The following is an 18,210-nucleotide window of genomic DNA, read 5'->3' as shown; positions in this document are numbered from 1 at the left end:
GGGGGGGGGGGGATATAAATAAAGTGAATGATAAACAAGACGGAAGGCCGATGCCAGCTCAGGGAACCGAGCGGGAGAGCCGGCAGCGGGGATCCTCTCGGCACATGGCCGGTGCCGGCAGCAGCCGCGGCGGTGCGGGGGAGCCGCTCCCTCCCCGCCCCGCGCCCCGGCGCCAACGGGGCCGCCAATGAGGGCGGTGCGGAGCAGCGCGGCCCCCCCCCTCCTCCTTCCCCGCTTCCCCCCCTTCTTTCCCAAAGCCCCGCACCGGGGCTGCACGGGTAGAGACGCGTGAACGCGGTGCCCCCTTCTTTCACCGCACGCCGCCGCCGCCGCCGGGTCCTCCTCTACCTTCTCCTCCTCACCTCGCTGCGGGGGGAGGGGGGTTGGATACAGAGGGATGGAAGCCCTCGGTGCATAGAGACGGGAACCCCTCTGCAGAGCTTGATGTCTCCGCACAGAGCGCGGTGGTCCCGCACGGATCCTCCATCCCAGTGCTGGCACATCCTAACCCCTCTATACCCAGCAAGGGAAAAGCATCAGGATCAATCCCTCTGCCCTCCCCGTGCTCCCCACTTAGCCCCACAAGCATCCCGTGGCTTCTCACACGTTACACGGCTTTGTCCCACGCGCCATTCACCAGGAGTTAACGCTGAGGTTTTGGTAAGAGCCGCTCCCTCCCGTTTCCCTTCCCAGAACCACCCCAGCGACTCGGGGAGCCCCATCCTCAGACCCCCTCCCCTCCCCCCGGCGCTATAGCTCTGAGCACACCGCTCTCTGCACGAGCAGAGGTGGCACAGAATTACATCCTCATCCGAGTGGCCATCAAAGAGTGGAGAGGGAAAAGGTTCTTGTGTCCCAAGCCGAAAACAAAAGCATTTGGTAACAGAGAAAAGCTGTTGCTTGGAGCCAGTCCTCAGGCAGGTGGGCTCCCCTGGGGGCTGTTGTTGCTGCTGTCCCTAACACTGAACTTCGTGTTTCCTTTTGGCCCTCTGCTACTTGTCCTGTCCTTCTCAGCTGATGGAACAATCAGTCTCTGGTCCTCTCACAGCACACCTGCTCTTTTTAAGATGCTGTCGCTTATAGCACTCTTTTAATCTATAGAGAGGGAAACAGTTGTATTTAATTAATTGCTCCCTAAATAAGCTAATTACCGCCAGTAATTTCAGCACACTTCGCATGCAGTTCAAACTCCTGAGCAGGGATCTGAGCACAAGTCTGACGGTGAGAAATGAAAGCAAGGGGACAACAAATAGTTCAGCTTTGGAAGGTCCACTTCAGACCATCACTGTTTAATTATCACAGACCTCGCTGGTTAGCATTGAGCAGTCCATACCATGGTTCCTTTTCAGCTCTGCTTCAAGGTTGCTTGGACTTTGCGCAGTATATATTGGAAAGCTATGCCAAGAAAACACAATTTTAGCTTTTTATTACTTTTATGGGTCAAACATCATTGTCTAGCAATTTATCACTGCATCTTTGTTTGGAAACGTGAAAGATAGAGGCTCGTTTTTGGACCATTCATTTCAGTTTCTGTGCTCGTATCTCAGCATGGAAATAAACAGCCTCCTTTCTTCCCAAGTGCTTTTATAATGAATATGTCAAAGCGATTCTTCACTGATCTGAACCCAGGACAGCAGCAAGGAAAAGCAATGTTACAGCAAGGACTTAGCGAATACTTGAGCTGCCTTCAGCAAGTATAGATCCTATTTTGTGGAACTCGAACACCAGATCCGTTTCTCTAAAAGCAGCCCTGCAAAGATCAGCTATCGAACCTGCAAAGGAGAGAAAGGTTTTCATGGCATATTTCTGCAGCCTGCTGTGAGCACAGCCTCACCGTGCCAGGGGCTGAACGAGAACAGGGTGCAAAGAGCTGGAATCCCGCAGACTTTGCAACAGACATTTTTGCAGAAGGGAAGTGCTAATGAGGAGCTGCAGCATGGGAGCCAGTCGCAAGCCTCGAGAGCTGGCCACAGGCCAGTGACAACTTGCATTGGCTCTCCTTGCCGTTTGGAAGGGGTCCTGTGCCTGCCAAGGCTGTGGGATAAACAGAGCAGCAGCAGCCAGGAGCCAAACCATTTGTAGGCTTTAAGTAAGGTGCACACGTTGTAAGCAGCTGCTTCCCCCCAATGCCTCCATTGGTGTATGCACAGCGTAAGTGCCCTCCTGCATCCACACTGCATCCTCATACCTGCCTCAGGGTTTCGGATCAAACTGCCCAGGAATATCACATGATCTGCATCATTCAGCATCTGAACAAGGCATTTTTCCCCTCCTCCTTCCCCAAGGTACTGCTCACAATGTGCTGCCATCAGGGAGGAGCAAGCTCAAGCCTGTCACATGAGTGACAACTTCCTTCCAAACGTGGCTCCATTTGACCCTTGGATTACGTGGCCACCAAGCAGAACCAAAGCTGGATACAGCTAAAGTCATGTAGGACAAATCTGTAGTGGAGCCCCTAATTTGAATTATTCATGTATTTAATACTTATCCACTAATCTACCCTTTATTATACCTTCTGCTAACTCTCCTGTTACAGATATCAATGGCTATGGGAAAAGCTGTGAGGAGAGCTGGCAGCAGGGAGCAGAGCCATGCAGAAGGGCTTTGGGGCTTCAGGGAAGGGAGCTGGAAGGCTATGAGGTGACCACAGGAGAGGGCCAAGGATGGCAAATGGAAACTCATCTGATCCTGCCTGGAGCATCTTTTGCAGGGACACATGAATCTGTGTTACAATGCGTGGAGAAGGGTATTGCAAAGCCACTTTATTTATGGTACTTTTATTGGCAGGGGAGTGGGAGTGCAATACAATTTTAGCCACTGTGATGTCTCTATCTCCCTTACATTCCACCTCCATTTCTAGAGCCGTTTTTGCTCTGAATTACACAATTTCTCCAACTGCACAAAGGGACTTGCTGTACCTGGCATGGCTCAGCCTTGCTGGATGAGGAGAGCTCCAGCAGCTGAGTGCAGGTCTCCAGCATCACCGGCCCCATTCCCCTCCCTCTGCAGGCAGCAGAATCCCATCCCATAAGGCAGCAATAGGGCTGCATGGCACTCAGCTCAGACGTGCTTGAGCCTGGAGAAAGGCACAATTCACACCATGGTCTGAGGGGAGCACATGAGGGAACCTCCAAGAGCTACGGAGCCTGGGACCACCATGATGTCAGTTTGGTTATGCTCCAGTTCTCAGATCCAGCTCAAATCTCTCCCACCTCCCACTGGCACCATCCACTGCATCGCACAGCCCTGTATAAACAAACCCAGCGAATGCTTTTGTCTCTTCCTGTCCTTCTCAGATATTTTGGGTATTTGTGGCAATCTCTCCTGTTTATATAACAAAGCCACAGCCCAGTGTCTGTGGCACCATATCCATGGTAACCCTAATATAGCATGCACAGGCAAGTAGGATTTCATTAGGTGGCTCAGCTGTGGCAGTTTGTGGGGAGCAGCAGGGATGGAATGTCTCTCTGGTGCAGGGACCTGGCTGCCCACCCACATCCCAAGGGGAAATGCTGCTCTTTTTTGTTAGCTGTGGCCTGTCCCTGCTCCCACATCACCCCATCGCCGTGCCGCGGTGCTCGTTGCAACTCATCCTCCTCACCTTTCATGCTGCAAAGGGCTGCAGGTGTTCACCCAAGCTGCTCAGGATCCTCCAATGGGAGCCACGAAGCTGAGGTTCATTTCTGCCTCCAGTCTGGGGAGATTCCTCCAGTGGTGCAAGAGGGAGTACATTTGGTCCTGAGGAAAATAAAAAATTAAAAATAGATTAAAAAAGGGAAACACCTTAGGGGAAGGCAGGAAAAGCTGGGAAGAGCAGAGGCTCTGCAAAGGTGATGCTCTCATTTGCAGCCCTCATGCTGTAGGACACAGACAGGCACCAGGAGGAGGAAATGCCTTTTCCCACCCACTGCTGATGGGTTATGGGCTCCTCTGAGCATCCTGCCTCGGCCAGCACCCACGTTAGCTGTTGAGTTAAATAACGACTGTCTCTGGCAATGGTATGACACAAACCCAAGGGCAAGAGGTGGGTCTGTCCAGAGAGGGGAATCAAGCAGAAATCCGTGGGACCCTCCTCACCCCTGTGAGCATCTCTCCTATATGCCAGACCTCTCTGCCACCCCATTGGAGCCAGCCTGAGTCAGAGGCTGCTTAACCTCATCAACACCCAGGAAATCTGATCAGGGCAATGGCACAGGGCAGGATCTGGCCATGGACAGAGCCCCGGGGCACGGGATGCTGTGTGCGTGCTGCAGCCCAGCACAGCAGGAGCAGACAGCAGCCGTCCCTCTGTGCCCTCCCTCACCCTAATCGAATTTACATCCGTGTTAGCAAGGCAATGGATTATAGCTCGGAGGGGTGCTGCCTGCTTCAATCCTTAATTCAGCGCATCAGTTGTGCTTAAGCCTGCTTACCTGTAAGCAGAGCTGCTGCTGGGTTCAGACAGCACCTAGCATGGCCGAGCTGGTGTCTAAGGGACTGTCCATTAAAAAGAACCCTCCTCCAGGGGCTCAAGGCACTATGCAGGTATCCTCTGTGCAGTATTGCTCTCTTAGTTCTTCTTGCTGGGGTGGATGGAGAAGAATAGAGGAGCTCTGTGGAGGATACAGGATACTGCCATGCTAGTATCAATGCAACAGTGCTATGTGAGTTCCAGCAAGAGCTCAGCACTGGAGGAAAGCTGCTCTCTCTGTGCTCTGCTTTGAGGACAGGGGCTGAACATGCAGCCCTCCAGTGTCCCTCTCACCGACTGACATGTGGGAGTTGCTCTGAGATTGCCCCAAGCAGTCTGGGTGCCGGACTCAGCAAACTGGCATTGCTACCTCTAGCCTGAGTCTTAAAATATCCCCCAGAGCAAGACACAGAAGACTGAATCCTTGCTCTCTGTCTGGATTTACGGGCAGCAACCTGGGAGAAACTAAAGAAGGGAGAGATATATACGTATTATATACACATATTTTTCGTTCTCCTTAAGTAAATTCTCACTGCTTATCTCCAAAGTTCAGCTGTTTTCAAGCTGACCTGCCTGCCTGTTCCACTGCAAATTCCTTCTGTACAGGAAGGCTCAGGCGCTCCACTTGCCAGCAGCCTGGAGTTTCATCTCCAATAGAACTTGTTAGCTAAAGACCCCATCCCACCCCGCGCCGAGGATCATTTTTCTTCCTGCCGTGCTGACAGCTCAGCTTCTTTCCCCTTAGAATTAGGAAACAAAGCCAAGATGGGAGATGAAGCCAATGAGGCTGTGCTTGGAGGTTAGAAATGGGGCAAGGCACCGATCTGTTCTCGCAGCCAGACATCCACCCGAGGAGCCAGGGCTGGCACAAGAGGAGCATCCATCTGATGCTTTCTGCTGAGGATCTCAGAGCACAGCACGTCCAGGACTGAGTCCAGGAGCTTCGAGCACAGTGGGGATGCTGCTTCCAACTGTAGCGTGCAGCTGAGCTGAGTTGAGCTGTGCCCCTGGGGGGATGCAGCCCCCTGGCTGCTCCTCTCCTCCTGTGTCACAGTTGTGTAAAACATCACCAAGTGTGGCCGATAGGCACACACTGATGATTCATTAAAACACCTGGGGACTGAGCTTGACCTGTTTCCCCTCGTAGCTTGGAAATGCAGAGCTGCCCAATTGACTTTGCTGCAAGGAGCATGAGTGAAACCTGAGCTGTGAGGGGATGGAGGGGATCCTGAGCAGCACTGAGAGCATCGCTGGTTTTAGGAGCCAGCCTCAACAGAACAGGGCCACAAGCTCTGAGTCCAAATCAAGGCAGTGTGTGTGTGGATCTGAGAGCTTGAGGGGGTTCATGTGGAAAAATTAATAAACTAAGGAGAAGCAAGAAATGGGGCACAAAAAGTATCTTTAAGCAAAGAAGCAACAAAGACAGAGCCACGCTGGGGTGGAAGCAGAACGTGTTCCTGCAGGGAGCAGCCTGCAAGTGAGCAGCACTTCTCAGCCACTAAGGATGATTTAGGAGCGAATAACATCAGCCCAGTCGAGTTCAATTGCTATTGATAATGTCCATGTGCAATTAGGGCCAATTAGAGGGAGGCAGAGAATGACAAGTGTTTGGCCAGGAGGTGGGGGGCGGGAGTCTATTGGGGGGGTCAATATCACAATCCAATTTCCCCACAACCAAATGCAATTAAAGGACAGCACTTACCCAGCTCACCCAGGAGGGCCAGCACATAAATGGCAAAAGCCAGGAGGGTGGGTGCCATCCTGCCCAGCATGCAGACCCATGGCAGCACGCCGTGTCCCTGCCCCAGCTTCAGGCTGCGGGAGCTGGCGTCCATGTACTTCACCATGGTGGCTGTGTTCCTGGTCATCCTGGTGGTGGCCTTGCAGGGCTTGGTTCCCCGTGGCACTTATTTCCCCTACAAGGTGCCCCTCGATCCCCAGGGGCTGCTGGAGCTCTCATGGAACGTCAGCTACCCTGAGCAAGCCGTATATTTCCAGATCCTCATCAGGAAGCTCAAGTTTGGGCTCCTCTTTGGGATGTCGGACCGGGGTGAGTTTGAGAACGCAGACCTGGCCGTGCTCTGGAATGATGGTCACAGTTCATATTTTGGGGTGAGTTGTGTGTTTTTGTGACTGTGTTTGGGGTTGTTACCTGATGGGTGAATCTGACCACCATGAGTTTGGAGGATTGGGCACGGGGCATGGGACAAGGTCAAGATGGTTCAAAGGGGCTGCAGGGTTTCTGATCCAGACATTGATGCTATGAGCTTGGTATAGGATCTGAAAATGCAAAGAGGAAGGGATAAATACAACAGCACATCAGCATGGCTAACAGAGCCAAGCTCTGGGTGTCTGCTGCATCCGCAGGAGCTCCAACAGGTGGTTGCACCGAGCAGCTCTGCCACACACACACATGCAGGAGGCACCCACAGCTCGGTTCATTGCACGCTGCTGCCAGCAACATTAAAAATTAACCTGCAGCTCCCATTACTGACTTTGAGAAAGTGCAAAAGTTATCGAGCAGAAAGCCTGCTCCTGCCAGCGCCAATAAGCCGGCTGCAGCTCACGTCTGCAGCTACAGCAAAGATCAACAGGACGCAGGAAAACACAACCTGACGGCTGACTGCCAGCAGCGCGGCGTTATCAGAAATTAAACATGCAGAAGTATTTGGGCAGCTCGTAAATCCTGAAGGGAGCAGAATAGGAGGGAGACAACTCATTTCTAATTTTGCTCTTTGTTTCTGCTGCTGCAGATCGCTGCCCTTTCCTACGCTGCCCATCGTAGGCTCTTGGGTGGTTGGTCTTTCTGCTACAGTAACTAACCCTATGTTCTCCCTATCCCCAAACCACCCCGGTCACGTTGCAGTTGTGCTTTGCTGCAGAATGCAATTCATATTTTTTCCCCCATGTGAGGCTTTCCAGTACGTTAAATTTTACCTCTCTGCTTGCTTGAAATTAGCCATAAAACATATTCTTTTGCAATCAGCTGCGATGTGATCTGCAGCGCAATGGAAGGATAAAAGGGAGGGCTGATTATCTGCACTGTTTTCTTGCTAATTACCCACCATTCAGGATGTGGGATGACCTGAGTGCTACAGCATTTCACAGCACTGTGTTAAAAAACCATAAAGAATAATTCCTAATCTCGCTGAATGAGCACCATGCAGCATTTGGGCTTTCACTTGGTGCCACACAGCATCCTGCCAGGAGGTTTCTATAACCTCTCCAGACCCGGTGTTCTCCCTCCCAGCAGCTTTTCTGCTGGATGTCAGCTGTTAAAAGATCCAAATTTGCTCTGCCCCCCCATGTACTACAAGATTAATTTGCACAATACGCTCCTATGAAAACAAATGTCAAGCTAGCTTCATGGAGCTGATTTTACTCTCCCCCTCTAAGGACAATATGTTCTCAAAATACCACTCTATACTTTTGGCTGAAATGGTGCCAAGATGCTTTATTCTCTTTCTTCTGTTTCTTCCCCCAAGATAAGAGAAGCAGTGCCACTCACAGTGCTGCAGCGAGGTACTTCTTGGAGGCCTTTTCTTGGCAAACAAAAGCCATCAACAGGAGACGCAAAAGATCGAAATAATAACGCTGCTCAAATCCAAATTACAGAAGGATTTGTACTTTCAACCCTCAATCTTTCAGCATACGAGCACCATAGTGCTTTGCTTCTCGGTGTGGCTTTGTCACCACCATTAACCAGGTTAAAGAGGAGCGAGCCAAAGGAGGGTGATCCAGAGAGGGATGATTCAAAGGAGATGATCCAAAGAGGGCTGACCCACTGAGGGACCTTATGACCTGCACACCACTGGAGGTCCCCACCCTGAGCCCTAGGGCCACATAAGACCTGCTGCCTCCCCTCTTACTGGGTGCTCTCCCCCCACAGGATGCCTGGAGTGATGCCCATGGGCAGCTGCACATGGACTCCCAGCAGGACTACCAGCTGCTCGGGGCTCAGAAGGCCCCCGAGGGACTCTACCTTCTCTTCAGAAGAGCATTCAGCACCTGTGACCCCAAGGACTACCTTATAGAGGTACCCTCTCCCTGCTGCAGCACACTTGGCCCCATCTCAACCCCCATAGCATCAAGCAGAGCACCAACCTCCGACCTCACCACTGTTATGTTTCGTGGGGCAGCATCAGGTGTTTGTGCTGCTTAGAGCAGAAAGGAAGCATGCTACAGATGTCATGAGCAACGTTTGGCACAGTCTGTTTACAACCACTTATAAACCTCTATAACGTGTAGATTTTAGCTTGTTTGCATCACCCGCTCCTGCTGAGCATGTGTTAGGTCTATATAAATCCCTTCCTGCATCACTTGGGTTTGCAGTCTGCAGCCAAGCGTTACACTGAGATGCTGCTCAGCGGGAGGCAAATAGGAGGCTGCAGTAGGAGCTGAGCAAAGATGCAGCAAACAGACCCTAGGTCCAGCAGCACTTCCTCAGCCCACAACACTTTTAGCAGGGCCCCTCACTGTTCGCTCATAGATCATAGAACAGCTTGGATTGGAAGAGATCTTAAATGTTATCCACATCCATATCCAATCCCTTGCTGTGGACAGGCTTACCCTCCAGCCAATCTGGCCTTGGATGTCTCCAAGGATGGAGCATCCACAATTACTTTGGGCAGTGTAGCTCATTAGAAGGAGCTGGGACAAAGGGAGGCCCTGGGGGAGGTGTTCCATTTCTGCTGCCCCTGGCTCACCCAAGGACTCATGCCTCCAGCATCACATAAGTACCACTCTGCGTGCAAAATTACCTAACTTTGCTCTTGCTTCAGGATGGCACCGTGCACCTTATCTATGGGATCCTGGAGAACCCCGTCCATTCTCTCCGTGCCATCAACATCTCTACCATGTACAGAGGGCTGCAGAGAGTGCAGCTGCTGAAGCCCAACATCACCATCCCTGAGCTGCCCGACAATGTGAAGACCATGGAGATAACGACCCCCAATATTGTTATTCCCAGCCAGGAGACGACCTACTGGTGTTACATTGCAGAGCTGCCGGACAGCTTCGCCAAACACCATATTATCATGGTAAGGGGCAGAGCAGTTGCGTTCACATACCTTTAAGGTACTCTGCAAAGCCCACTTCTTCCCTGACTTTCCACTGGGAGAATTTCGGACCCAAACGTATTCCTTACAGCAAAAGAATTGGGCATAGGTATACTCTGGGGGGTGGTGAGGAGGGGGGTGAGCACCCAGCAAGCAGAAGGGAAGCCTGACGCGAGCTGCAGTGAGAGCACAGGGATTTATAGGGGAAGGATGGCTCTGCAATGGAAAGCTTAGAAGGAGGATTTTCTCTCCAACAGATGGTGTGAAATGAATCATCTTCTGTGTGTAAGTAAAAAGTGCGTAACTCCTGATACCTTCCCGCTGCTGCAGATCAGTTTTGCAGCTGGCGATTTTGGCCAGAGCCATTCAGCAGCCCTTCTACCCCAAATCCACCTCTTTGCGCCCAGAGCAGCTGCTGGCCAGGAATGGAACCCTGAAGCTGCAGGCAGTAGGGCCAGGACCCTCTTTGTGGAAAACCGAAGCCCTCTCAGCCTAGCAAAACTGGCAAAGGACTTGGTCAGCACAGAGCAGAGCAAACTGTTATTCATCCAGTGCAACCTCCTGCAGGGAAGGTACAAGATGTTTCTCCAGGAGCTCTGATGGACTGGTCCTACAGCCAGCCAAGAGCTCTTGGTCTTTGGTCCCTCACGCCCAGAGCATGAGCATCCCATGGCATGGTAATACTCGATAGTACATACCCATGGTGGGCTCTGTGTGGAGCATGCACGAGCAACCAGGACCAGGGATGGGTTCTCAGAAATGATCCTAATGTGCTTCCCTTCTCCTCGGATGCCATTTTGCAGTATGAGCCAGTGATCACAGCAGGCAACGAAGCCCTGGTCCACCACATGGAAATCTTCCAGTGCGCAGCCGAATTTGACAGCATCCCCCATTACAACGATCTGTGTGACTCCAAGATGAAGCCAGAGCGGCTCAACTACTGCAGGCATGTGCTTGCAGCATGGGCCATGGGAGCTCAGGTGGGTGCAAGTTGGGATCCATCATCACTCCTGGGGACCTTTCCTGCCATCTCCCAACTGTTTCAGGCCCATTCTCACGGGAACGAGCATCCCTGCATGGGCTGCCCCAACCCCAATTGGGATTTGGGTTCAGCTTAGCACTCTATTCTCCTCCAGGATACGTTTGCATTTCCTCCTCACCTCAGCCCACCTCCTCAGCTCCTCAAATCAGTATGATTCCCCTCTCCTCAGTGATTATGCCATCACATGTTCAAGGCAAGAAGTCTTTAGTTGCAAGAGCAGCTCAACACCAAGCACAACAGAGGGCACAAGTGATGTCCCCCGCTCTCAGCAGGGCTCAGAATTACGCCCATACACTCCTCTCCTTGGTCATTTCATCTTGTTTGCCATAAAAACCACCCCATCACTCCCTTAATGTCCCCCCCCTCTGTTTCCAGGCTTTCTACTACCCCAAAGAAGCAGGGCTTGCCTTTGGTGGTCCAGGCTCCTCCAGATATTTGCGCCTTGAGGTTCACTACCACAATCCGCTGTTATTCAAAGGTGAGTGGGGGGCACGGTGATACCCAGCGAGACATGGGAGAGCTGGGTTAGTGCCAGGGATTGTCAGGGAACAGACACCAGAGCCTAGATCCACCCTCAAGCATGCGGGCAGAGAAGATGCTCAACACTTTTATTTAGGGGGGCTGCTATGGGATGCCCCCCAACTTCTGTGCAGGTTGGTGATGGGGGATCTGAGCTCAGAGCCAACAGTGATACCAAAGTCAACAGGGAGACAGCACCAGCCTGGCTAGGGATGGGGGAATTTGGATGTTGTTTTAGTGGCATTCCTGCTTCGATAACGTTGTCAGGAGACACATTAAAAAAAAAATAAAAAATAAAAAGGATTGCAAACAACCCAGTTTCTTCATTTACATAAAATCATGTAACTTCTTGACTACCCAAGTGTATTTTTAGGACACCAGAGCATATGTACTGTAGATCAACCATAGCACCTTCAGCAACTTGAGAAGAAACACATCTATAAATATGGAGCTCACGTCTTTCATAACTTATCATCTTTGCTGTGTTAACCAGTAGGGTCTCCCTTGTTATCCTCATGCCATGATGGGCTCCAACCCAGAGACTGGAGGCTCACACCCAGCCCCACATCTCAAGGAGGAATTTGCATTTTCCCTCCTGCCACGTTCCTAGTAAGAACATGGTCTGTTTTTTTTTTTTTTTTGGAGATGCCAGTAAAACAAACAAGATCTATGTTTTTGAGACAGTCAATTAATCATAGAATCATTAAGGTTGGAAAAGTCCACTGAGATCATCAAGTCCAACTGCTGACCCATCACTACCATCCCCACGTCTATAAGTGCCTCCAAATTACCCTGAGATCTGTCCTTCTGCTCTGTGCTCTCTACAGGGACTGCTTACCTCTCTGTTGGGAGCAATTGGCGACCAAGCCTTGAACGCATGGAGAAAGCTGTGAGCAAGAAGCTCGAGCACCTCTCCTTTCACCTGTGCCAAGCAGAGCACCATTTCTCAGTCCTGAGCCCATGCTGTACCTGATGCTCTGTCCTCTCTCCTGCCAGGGCGCCGCGATTCCTCAGGGATCCGCCTGTACTACACAGCCAACCTGCGTCCCCACGATGCTGGCATCATGGAGCTGGGCTTGGTCTACACACCAGTGATGGCTGTGCCCCCGGGGGAGACCACCTTCATCCTCACAGGATACTGCACTGACAAATGCACCCTGCAGGTGAATGCCCCGCACCCCGAGCCCTTTCCCATAGAGTTGTGCTGGAAGAAAGCCCCCTGCATGTGATCCACAGTGAGCAGCTGGTTGGGATGCACTGAATTCCCCAGGAAGGCAGCTCTCCTCTGGAACCACCTGCTCCATCTCCCTCGAGTGCTGTTCTCATCTAGGAGGTCATACTGCTGTGCTGTGCTATGCTGGGTGCTTTGCTCTATGGGAATGCAGGGATCACAGAGTTATAGAATGGCTTAGGTTGGAACTAAAGAACAGCTTGTGTTGGAAGGAATATTAAAGATCATCTAGTTCCAAATCTCCTGACATTGCCCCTGCTTTCTGGAGCTCCTCAAGAGCTCACTCAAGTACGTTTTCAAACTGCTCACCCTTTCTCTCAGGCAGGTTTTAGTGGTTATGTTTGTAGGACCTACCCAAAACAGGTAATTGGTGCAACCACTAACAAGGGCAAGGAAGCAAGCAGCTCACAGGCTCCTGCTGACTTCAGGCATGGCTGCACATTAGTTGCATATAACAGCAGGCTGAACACCCACCCCTCTGCAAAGAGCTCACTAGTAGGGTCCCAAAACCCTAAATCTCAGCACAGGCAGCACCCAACCCAAGCACACAACGTAGGAATGCATGGGATGGATGTGGGGTCAGTCGCGGAACTGGAGCCATCCTTCCCCAGGCACTGCCTGAAGATGGGATCCGCATCTTCGCCTCCCAGCTCCACACTCACCTGGCAGGGAGGAAAGTGGTGACTGTGCTGTCACGGGATGGCAGAGAGCAGCAGGTGGTGAATGCTGATGGGCACTACAGCCCACACTTCCAGGTACAGCCCTGCTCCCTGCGTTGGGTTGGTGCCACCCGTGGGTGCAATTCTGACACATTTCTCCTCCTCCCACTCAGGAGATCCGCATGCTGAAGGAGTTGGTCGCAGTCTTTCCGGTGAGTGACTCCATCTTCTCTCTGCTGCTCCATCACTGCTGCCCACGGGTGCCCTGCTCCTCCCTCCATGGTGCTGTGCTTGGGCTGCTGCAGGTGGACAAGCAGCCAAGTTGGGTGCAAATCTGGCTGTGCAAACTGTTGCCCAGGTGCACTGTTAAGGGCAGAAATTCTGAGGAATTAAGGAAAGGGGGAAATGTTTCTTGGGGTATGGCTGAAGGGCATCTTCCAGGGAGGTGCAATTGTAGCAAGTGCTTGGGGGGCATTGGGGCTGAACCACCAAAGAGCACAGAGGTCTGGTGCATTACGGATTCACTCATGCCAGTATTTGTTGTCTGGGGAGGGGGGAAGCTTTGTATTTCCCCACCCCCTCATGTCTGTTGAAACCTCACAGGGTGACGAACTCATCACCACCTGTACCTACAACACAGAGGGCAGGAGCAAAGTGACCGTGGTGAGTGCAGCATTGGAGGAGTTGAAATCAGTGCAAACTGGGCTGAACCAGAAACAAGAAGGGGGGGGGGGGGGGAAGGGTTGGAAAAGAAATGAGCCAAGGCTATGTTGCCTGTAGCTGGGATGCCAAGGTGCTAATTGAGAAGTAGCATGTGTCACTCTAATTCCCATCACAAACTGTTCCACCAGGGATTAACGGTAATTAAAGAGAAGTGTTTTTTTTTGGTTTTTTTTTTGGTTTTTTTTTTTGAGTGAGAGGCATGTTATTTCTCTCTTTTTCCTAGCAAAAAGAAAATAAAAAGAGCCTGTCAGAGGTACCATCAACAGGCACAAAGCTAAATATAGCAGAGGGTTTAGAGAAAATCTGCATTTTAATGTAAAGCACACAATCAGGCCTGAATGCCTGACCTTGCACAAAGGGCAGTGAGTGCACACAGGTCTGAGCTCAGTGCCCTGCAGCCCCTCTGCCCTTTCTGCATCCCCTGTAGCTCCAGCATTGCCAGGCTGGATCCCGGCACGGCTGCTGCATGGACAGGGGTTTTGTTTCTTGGTGTCTGTGCCACAGGGTGGGTTTGGCATCATGGAGGAGATGTGCGTGAACTACGTGCACTACTACCCCCAAACACAACTGGAGCTCTGCAAAAGTGCCGTGGATCCGGGTTATCTGCACCTCTACTTCAACACCGTCAACAGGTACAGGGTGACTGAAGCAGGGAAAGTGCTGGGATCCTTCTATGCAATATTGGAAGAAGAACTGGGAATGGGGGTTTTTAGTGCTGGTTGAACAGGGCATGGCTGAAAGGAGTTCTACCCCAAAGCAGGCACCAAGCCCAGGCTTTAAGGCTAGAGGCAGCGTGAGCCCCCGGGAATGGGGAACCGCCTGGGTTTGGGGCTGTGCTGCATGGCCCAGTGTAAGGGGTCTGTAAAGCACACCGTGTGATCCCAGGCAGACACTGAGCAGCCCTGCAGGGAGATCTGACCTTGTAGGGATTATCCTACGCACAGACAGGCCCCAAGTCTTCCATATGCAGTTTGGAGTCTTTCCAGGTTAAGCTTAAGGCAGGGAGGGATGCTCACCAGAACATCTCTACAGCATTTCAGCGTGGCATCTCTCCTGCACAGGTTTAATGATGAGGAGGTCTGCACGTGCCCACAGGTCTCTGTCCCAGAGCAGTTCTCCTCTATCCCTTGGAATGCATTCAACAGAGATGTGCTGAAATCCCTCTACAACTTCGCTCCCATCTCAGTGCACTGCAACAAATCCTCGGCTGTGCGCTTCCCGGTACGTAGAGCTTCCAGAGCAAAAGGCTGATGTGCAAATGGCAGAAATCCAGGCCTGGGGGGAAAGCAGCTCAGCAACACTGCTGGGCTGAGCCCATAAGATGGGTTGGGGCTCTGGTACCTGGAAATGTAGGGCAGGGAGCTGCTGCAGAGCCCCAGCACCAGCATTAAAAGAATACATGTACAACATGATGGAAAGTGTAGAAATGACAACAGAGCAGTAAGATCCCAGGCTGCACCAAGTGAGGATTTACTCAGTTGCAACACTCAGGAGTGAAGAAATAAAGGGAAAAAGCTGCTTACCTTCAGAAGGCCTCAGATATGCAGGAATCTACAGCAAGAAACCCTCACCTCCCCCTGCCAATCCTTAAATGAGGTCTGGGTAGGGGTGGATCCTGGCTCCAGCCCTTCTGGTCACTCAGTGCATTGCATACACCTGAGCTCTCCTGGGTTGGCCCTGCCTTCCCACCAGGTGCTCAATCACTGCTTCAGGCCCTGACTTGGCATTTCCACTACAGTGTGCATGGCTGGATGCAATTAGAGAATCTGCATTTGCATAAGGTGATTTACAGCCCTCTTTAAGCAACCCGGAGTGTTGAAGCATGTTGATATGGAGAACCAAGGAGAAACGTGAGGGGATTTACAGGATTTGGGCCAATCACATCAGGTCCCAGCAGATCAAGCTCGTTGTGTGCTGCATCTGTGCAATCTCCAAAAGTAGATCCACAGCAAAACAAGGAGGACAGAAAAACCATGCCCAGAAATGGTGGTTGTGACAACATCATCATCAGAGATGACATACATCAGTGGAGATTTAAAAGCACCAACGGTGCCTTTCTCCACCAGTTCCTGGTGCCATCCTGCAGGGCAGGGCTGAGGGCAGCGGGGTGATGCTGGCACAGCGATGGGACAGGGAGCTGAGCAGCCCTCGCTGCTCCCTTGGTGGTTCAGAGCACACACAGCCCCAAAGCTCTCACTGCTCCCCTAAACCTTGAGGTCACAGAAAGCTGCTGGTTTTCCATCTGGCATGCTGCAGCAATGCTGTCCTTCTCCAGTCATGTGGGGAGGGGTTCTCTGCTCCCCTCCACTTTATGCAGAGCATACTGATGTGGTGCAAGCTCTAAGTTCTGGCCTGATTTACTTGACACGCTACAAGGATTTCATCCTAAAACATAAATTATACGTTTCTCCTTCTGCTGATGACTCACCTTTACCTCTTTGTTTCCAGATCTCCCTCCTTCTGCTTGCTGCAGCTCAGCCTGGCCACGATGGTTCTGTCTGAGCAAGGAGCCAAAGCCAGCCCATGCTGAGCCCCCACACCCCCAGCCCCTACTCAACCCACCACATCACATAGGAACTGGATCCTGCCCTGCAGGCTCAGCCCTAGGAGCAATCTTAACCCAGCAGGTTGCCCCTTGCAGGCAGCATCCCTGAGAAAGCCACCCCCATACATGAGAGATGCTGAAGATTTTCTCCTGGCTGTGGTCACCACGAGCTCCCATAGCTGTGCCAGCCCTTCCCTGCCTCTGCCTGCAGTGTCTCATCCGTGCTGCCATGTTTAAACAACTGCACTGGCACATTGCAAATGTCACCTCATCTCCAACCTCCCTGCAGCCCCCGTAAGGAGCCTTTCTGAGCACAGTGGGTTGGAAGGACCCGTGGCTTTGAGCTGTCTCTATTGACTCGGTGGGCAATGCATTTTGGGCTGGAAGTTCCCCCATTGTGTTGCTTTTGTGCAATATGCTGCACCACAGACATCTGCTCTGTTCCCGGGATGCGCGGGTGCGCCTGCAATACAAATAATTAGTAATGCCTCGTGGGAAAACATCCTGCTCTGGGTTAAAAACACTTCCAATGTTAAAGATCATTTCATTTTTATAAGCATGTAGAAACGTAGAGTCCCCGGGTACTCTGTCTCACAGCATGCAATTCTCTTGCAGGGTGTGTGGGAGAAGCAGCCTCTTCCCAGCATCACCAAGACACTGCGGGAGCCCCAACCTCACTGCCCAGGGCCTCGTCCTGCCGTCCCCATGCCCATCAATCTGGGTGACATCAGGAGGGGCTGAGCTGAATCCCAGTCCCTGCTGGTGTGCCGTCACTGCGATGGGATGCAGCATGGACAGCCATAGGGAGCATCATTTCATTGCTCCCTGCCTCTCTGCCCCAGCTCCTGCCTCCGGAGGGGGTTAGGTCTCATCTCTCCCAGTTCAGAAAGTACCCTGGAGATGGAAAGCTCTATATTTAGTGCATTATTAGCAATCCTGGCTCTGAGTAATGCTGCTTTCCGCCCCCAGAATCATAGCGCGGAGGTTCGCATTGTGCCGAACCCAGCTTGGCCCCGGGGATGGGGGGAAAGAAAACATTTTTCCACAGGGAAACTGAGGTATGGAATGCAGATGTGGGAGTAGCGGGGGAGCCTTTTTGTATCCCCCCTGATGTGCTCCCCCACGTTGGGGATTATTCACCTTGATGCGACCAGATGCCAGTGGATGGGAACAAATGATGCTTTGGTGATGGGACTGAGAGGAAGGGGGAGATGGGGGAGGGAAACTGGGGGGTTGGGGGGAAAGAGACAAACCTTTTGGAAGGAAGAATGACTCCATTAAATATTGAAATGAAAAACTGAAAAAAAAAAAAAATAATTGCTTTTTGATTGAATCAGGGAAAGGACCCAGGATGTCCATCCCAGCTGGGGGCCTTGTCCAACCCAGAGGCTCCATGTGCACACACCAGGCTCTGCCTCCCTTGATTTGGGACATGCTCTCCATACACGCAACCCCTACACATCCTTTCAGGATGAAGACTGAGCTTTGGTAGGGAAGACAGCGCTGCATTATCTCAGCAGACACACGGCTAATCCTGGCATCCCCGAGTAGCCAACGTGAACACACATTTATTAGGACAAATGGACAGGAGTGTGGCCCCTCAGGGATCGCTATCACATCCTATTCACAGACAAATCCACCTGGATTTCGTTTGTTAATGTTTGCAGCAAAACCAAAGCATTCTGGAGCTCAAACCCTTGCCCATGGCGCTTGTTGCACGAGGCAAAGGGATTGGAACTGGCTCCAAAGAGAATGCAAAGCAAGCAGAGCTAGTCAGAGGGAATAAAATGAAAAGCATGGAGTGTGATTATTTCTTCAGGCAGGTAAAAGCTTCAGCAGAGATCAGACCCTGTGCTGTGAAGGATGGGGCAGAGTCCCTCGCTGCCTGTGCTCATTTGTAATTAAAACAGCTCGGTGATGGGGTGAGCAAAGGGACCACGGACCTGTCCTTTTGCTCCCTCTGATTATGGGGAAGAGGAGGGTG

At 51.8% G+C, this 18,210-nt stretch overlaps 2 protein-coding genes across 3 annotated transcripts in view; one reads left to right on the top strand and one right to left on the bottom strand.

The window, feature by feature from the left end:
* The window catches only part of FAM163B (family with sequence similarity 163 member B), a 17,119-nt gene extending 13,025 nt beyond the window's left edge, over window positions 1-4,094 (bottom strand). Inside the window, exons 1-2 of one of the 2 annotated variants that reach the window (XM_042879205.1) lie at window positions 4,012-4,094; window positions 3,602-3,738 (exon numbers count right to left, since the gene is read on the bottom strand). The gene's annotated coding sequence lies outside the window, so the exon portion shown is untranslated. Of the gene's footprint in view, window positions 1-3,601; window positions 3,739-3,904; window positions 3,980-4,011 lie in introns of those variants that run through there. The other variant, XM_042879206.1, reaches the window with a different exon arrangement.
* Window positions 4,095-6,181: 2,087 nt separating this feature from the next.
* DBH (dopamine beta-hydroxylase) lies at window positions 6,182-17,422 on the top strand. The gene is made up of 12 exons (XM_042879052.1): window positions 6,182-6,562; window positions 8,340-8,486; window positions 9,232-9,489; window positions 10,311-10,487; window positions 10,925-11,027; window positions 12,065-12,231; window positions 12,911-13,054; window positions 13,132-13,170; window positions 13,562-13,621; window positions 14,186-14,313; window positions 14,743-14,902; window positions 16,842-17,422. Exons 1-12 carry the CDS (start codon window positions 6,182-6,184, stop codon window positions 16,965-16,967), a joined length of 1,890 nt encoding a protein of 629 aa, XP_042734986.1. The 3' UTR covers window positions 16,968-17,422.
* The last annotated feature ends 788 nt before the right edge of the window (window positions 17,423-18,210 follow it).

This window comes from Lagopus leucura, unplaced genomic scaffold (assembly GCF_019238085.1).
Source record: "Lagopus leucura isolate 7727_CA_CO unplaced genomic scaffold, USGS_WTPT01 Super-Scaffold_100022, whole genome shotgun sequence".
In the NCBI taxonomy this organism is placed as follows: Eukaryota; Metazoa; Chordata; class Aves; order Galliformes; family Phasianidae; genus Lagopus; species Lagopus leucura.
Note: the sequence above shows the minus strand (reverse complement) of the source record. Positions and strands in the feature narration are given on the sequence as shown.

Bases quoted from the DNA above. Each gene is read 5' to 3' on its own strand.
- DBH (XM_042879052.1), top strand. From the start codon at position 6,182: ATGGCAAAAGCCAGGAGGGTGGGTGCCATCCTGCCCAGCATGCAGACC. The intron at 8,487-9,231 runs GTACCCTCTCCC...CTCTTGCTTCAG, and splicing joins CCAAGGACTACCTTATAGAG to GATGGCACCGTGCACCTTAT. The intron at 12,232-12,910 runs GTGAATGCCCCG...ATCCTTCCCCAG, and splicing joins CTGACAAATGCACCCTGCAG to GCACTGCCTGAAGATGGGAT.